General features: G+C 36.9%; 1 protein-coding gene across 1 annotated transcript; it reads right to left on the reverse strand.

The window, feature by feature from the left end:
* Window positions 1-4,476: 4,476 nt before the first annotated feature.
* On the reverse strand, window positions 4,477-4,920 carry LOC124556424. Its single transcript, XM_047130381.1, has 2 exons — window positions 4,879-4,920; window positions 4,477-4,812 (listed from the first exon to the last, which is right to left on the reverse strand). The coding sequence occupies exons 1-2, from the start codon at window positions 4,918-4,920 to the stop codon at window positions 4,477-4,479; spliced, it is 378 nt and encodes a 125-aa protein (XP_046986337.1).
* Window positions 4,921-5,185: the final 265 nt, after the last annotated feature.

The raw sequence follows: 5,185 nt of genomic DNA on the forward strand, positions 1-5,185 counted from the left end.
ACTCGTGCAAGTTTCCCGGATGCAGGAGTAGTTATTATGTAAAAACAAATTCCAAATACAAGAATAAACATTTCTATAAATTTCCAGCTGCATCAAAAAGTGAGACTTTAAGGAAGTGGAAATTGATCTGTAATATAGATGAAGGTGTCAACTGTAATTATTATTATGTGTGTGAGGATCACTTTTATGAAGCAGATTTTGTGAACTTTACTAGATACAGGCTAAATCCTGGTGTTATACCAAAGCGCATGGAATTGGTGTTGTATCACCCTCCCCCAACCCATCTGTGTTACACTGGTGGTGGTGGTGGTGGTGGTGGCGGCGGTGGCGGTTTCACCACATCGCGTGCAAATGTAAGTGTGCACGAGACAGGTCACAATGCAAAATCTACAGTAATACAACGAAGCAGTCCCCCTTTACAGAGCACAGATGATGGTGAGTACAGCTTTTTATCCTCACCTGTTTATGATGTTGAAAGTAGTCCAGGTGTAATGGGATCTGGCGTTTCTAAACGTGATTTAACTCCAAGAAAACACAAAATGTATAAACTGCATAGAATTACAGTTTCCGGAGTGTGTAAATTGAAAAAACAGCTGCAGAATGAGAGGAATAAATTGAAAATTCTAAAAGAGCTGTATGATGACAGGAAATTTCAGTTAATTGAAGAAGAGTTGAATGATGTGACTAAAACTTTTATTAATAGTCAGTTAAGAAATGCCAATACGCAGCCCACAGCAGTACGGTGGTCTATACAAGATAAGGCATTTGCTTTATCTATTTATAAGTGTAGTCCCCGGTTGTACAGATATTTGGCCACATACTTCTCCCTTCAATCTGTCATGCTGCTCAAGGGAGTGCTTTCCCACATACCATTTGATACAGGACTTAATCCAGCTTTATTAAACTTTTTAGCAAGGGAAGTAAGTAATATGCATGAAAATGACAATTATTGTGCTCTACTTTTTGATGAAATGTCTCTGGATGATGGTGTGTACTATGATGCACACAAGCAGCTAATCTATGGGTATCAGGACTTGGGTCATTTAGGACGTTCACCTGTAGCTGCTAGTCAAGCATTGGTTTTTATGCTGAAGGGCATTCACAGAACTTGGAAACAAGGTCTAGCATATTACTTTACCGCAACCACTTTCCACTACACCCATTTGAAATCACACATTGTTCACATCATAAGTGAACTACAGAATATTGGGTTCAAAGTGGTTTGTACTGTATGTGACCAGAATGCAACAAACCAAAAGGCCCTTAAACAACTGTGTGAAGCAAATTTGTTGAAGCCCAGTATATTTCATTCTGTCGTCAATGATCAACCAATTGTTACCATTTATGATGTACCACATCTGCTCAAAAACACTAGAAATGCTTTGATAGATAATAAAATTCAATTTGAACCTCACAAAGCAGCAAAGTTTGAGTACATCAGTACAGTGTTCTTTTTGGATTAAAAAAACGGTTCAAAACTCTATCCAAATTAAAAGCACAACACTTTAACTTTTCTGATTCCCATGTCAAAATGAAGGTAAAAGTTGCTGCTGCACAAATGAGCCATACTGTTGCAGCTGCAATTGAAACATATGTTTCTACTCACACATTACCATCTGAAGCTATACACACAGCTGAGTTTGTGGAAAAGGTAGATAATCTCTTTGATTCACTCAACAGTAATGAGCAATATCCCAGAGATGGGAAACAATTTAGGTGTGCTTTATGAGAAAATTCGCCACATTTAGAAATGTGGTATAGCATGTTGAGGGAAATAGGCAGCTGGCAAATAATAGATATAAAAACGGGAAGAAACAAGACTAATATGTTTAGCTTCATAAAAGGTTGGCAGATTACATTACAGTCTATTATTTACTTGTGGAAGACCTTGAAAGTGGTTGGCTTTAAGTACTTAAATTTAATGGCGTTCAATCAAGATGCTTTAGAAAATTTCTTTTGTTGTATAAGACAACATGGTATTGCTAATACAAACCCAACTTGTTTTAAGTTTGTACAAGCTCTGAAGACTTGTGTTGTCAATCATATGACTTTGCCGTTCAAAGCCATGAGTTTTAGTAACTGTGAAAATGATGATTACACTCCCTTGAGCAGTTTGTGTCACTTTTCGGCAGCTAGTGGTGGGAGTGAACATTTAAGTGAATGTGAGATGAATGACACTGATACACCTGAGCAAATTTATTCTTACTCAGATGGTATCATCGAGTCTGTAGAAGATCAACAATCCTTAGCCTATGTAGCAGGCTATGTACTAAAAGCCATAGATGTACCAGATGATTGTGAAACATGTAGTACCAGTCTCTAATCCTCTGTTGTGACTGAAAATCATTTGTTTACCTCATTTAAAGAGAATAGTGAGGAGCATTCTCATTTGAAATATGCAAGTGAAAGAGTCATGATTTTCCTAAGGGCACTCCATGATCAGCTGTGTGAGTATCTAAATAGTCATGGTCACACAAGACTACATGATAATTTAAAAAAAAACATTTGTTCTGTCTCATGCAACAATTTGTAATAAACATGATATTGAAGAGAGACTTCTGAAGACAAGTATTCCATTTATAATATACAAGTATGTGAAAGAAAAGAAATTTACAAACAAGAGGAAATTCGTATGCAATAACTTAAAAAGAAGTTCAAATCATGTTAAAAGACTTTGTATTTTGTTTATTATGTGTACAATGAGAGTAAGCTCCCTATACATATACAAATGTTGTGTTAAAAGCAGAGAATTACATGTTCTTGTATCAAAATCATGCCTTTGATTTGTTATGACAAAATCTGGTAATTCAGCAGGAACATAACTTAACACTTTCTAGATGTGATGATTGGATTCTAAAAGTATAATGAATAAAGTGCTGTCAAGGGGAATTAGTGTTAATTTTCAGTAGTGTACCAAACAAAGTTTTCAAAGAGGAAGTAAATAAATAAAAATGTTAAAAATAAATGTTGTACCAGCGTCTTCTTTCATTATTTAAACATATTGGGTGTTGCCAAAATAGCAGCCAAGTTGGCGAAAAAAGAAAAAAAAATGTTGTGTGTTGCAGTTCATTTTCTTTGTATGTCTCATTGGCAAAAACATTTTGGCTACATTCATGGAGTGTCTACCTGCTCTGCTCCCAATTTGTTTTTCAGTTGATGTAAAGTAGTATTTTGTGTGTTTCATAAATTTATTTGAACTGTGCAGAAGTTCAATTTCAGATGACTGAATATCCATAAATAGCAATCAACAGAAAAAATAATAAATCGGGTTTTGTAGACTTTACAGTACATCCTTGGTTTGTACCACAGATTTTTTTTGTAAATGACCTCTTGGTTATCCATTAGCTGTGTAGTTATTTATTTGTGTAACCTACTATTCCACTTTCGATCATGCGAGTGGACATAATGTGCTTTAGAATATGTGGAAACGTAAAAATCATTTATATACGCATGCAATGTCATATGATTTTTTAGTCTGACATGTGCTAAAGCTCGTTTATTTCCACATGATAATGGCTACACGGCCAAAATCGCAATATTGAGTTTTACAAAAAAATGTCATTCAAAAGGTGACGTCGTAATTTACGAAAATTTTCACAATGTAAACTGCAGCTACGGGTAGTTAATGTTTGTTTTTGATTGCGATTTCTTTTATATATTACTTTGCAAGATCTCAAAAACCTTTATTACTGCACTATGCGCCCCACATTCAAAGATTAAATGAAAAATATTGTCATCTAATTCGCGTATTTAGAAATAAACATAAGAGATTTTCGCGCCATATTTTTTCGTATTGAAGTTCACAGCCAGGCCACAAGTAGCGCTGGTGTCGTTCTGTGTTTCCGTATAATAACGTGGTCTTTGCACTTCTACTATATTGGTGTTCTGTGGGTGGAGCCGACTGTAGAGTCGAATGGGGGACGGAACAGCTGCGCAACCTGTTCGTCAATCAATTTAAATCCGCCACCCGCTGCTTGGGAATCACCGAATGAGGTATAATTGCTACAAATGAAACAAATAAACAAAAATGTACACGTGCAAACTAATTTTATTAACGCATAGTTCCACGTTTGCTTAATTTACTTTGTGAGGTGTTACACAGAAATGAAGCCATTAATCCTGGAATGCTACACTTATTTTCATCGAAGGATCTGCTACACTGGAATACAGGTGCACCTCAAAGAAAAACGGACTTTTAAAATGTTTAATTTTGTTTCAAAATAATATAATAAATACTTAAATCAAACTTAAGAAAATAGAAAACATGGTTCAAATGGCTCTGAGCACTATGGGACTTAACATCTATGGTCATCAGTCCCCTAGAACTTAGAACTACTTAAACCTAACTAACCTAAGGACATCACACAACACCCAGTCATCACGAGGCAGAGAAAATCCAAGACCCCGCCGGGAATCGAACCCGGGAACTTGGGCGCGGGAAAATAGAAAACATGCTGACAAAGAAAAAAAAATACACTACTGAAGACACTTTTCGTTTTCCAAACGTCGTAACATGTCTGGTCGCATCATATCTACAGCCAATGTCTTTAAGTAAGATCGACTGTTCTGAAATATTTCCTTATCACCTGCAGAGCTCGAGCTGTGTCCAGTAATGTTTAACAAGTTATAGAATAGGAAGAGAGGCCACCCATAGGTTTTCCTAGCACAAGAATACGAATGACATAACTGATCTAGCATGTCAACACCTCGTTTGGTAGAGTTATAAAACTGAATAATTTCCAGGAGTTCTACTGTATTTGATTCATCCCCTGTTCCATGCATAGTTGACAGCATAAGAACATTCTGTTTCTTCTGTTTAGGAGGCCAGTATCATAACAGGGTAAGGTTACCACTGAAACAGAACATTGCAGAATTTACCTCTCTCCCCTTGATGCTGAGGGCGATGGAAAAATCTCTCATTTATTTACCGTACCAAATACGCCCCGAGCTGACTGGGTGCTGTTGTGTCGTCTTTATCATCATCGTTCATCCCCATTACGGTCGGAGGAAGGCAACGGCTAACCATCTCCATAAGGACCTTGCCTAGTACGGCGGTGCGGGTCTCCCGCATCGTTCCCCTACGCTCTGTCAAGAAGGACGCGACTTCATTTCCATTCCCATTCTGAAATCAAATCTAAATTTTCTTTTGTAAAGCACAGCTTCCAAACATCCACAGCGCTCTTTA

The sequence above is a fragment of the Schistocerca americana genome, chromosome X, assembly GCF_021461395.2.
Source record: "Schistocerca americana isolate TAMUIC-IGC-003095 chromosome X, iqSchAmer2.1, whole genome shotgun sequence".
Classification (NCBI taxonomy): Eukaryota; Metazoa; Arthropoda; class Insecta; order Orthoptera; family Acrididae; genus Schistocerca; species Schistocerca americana.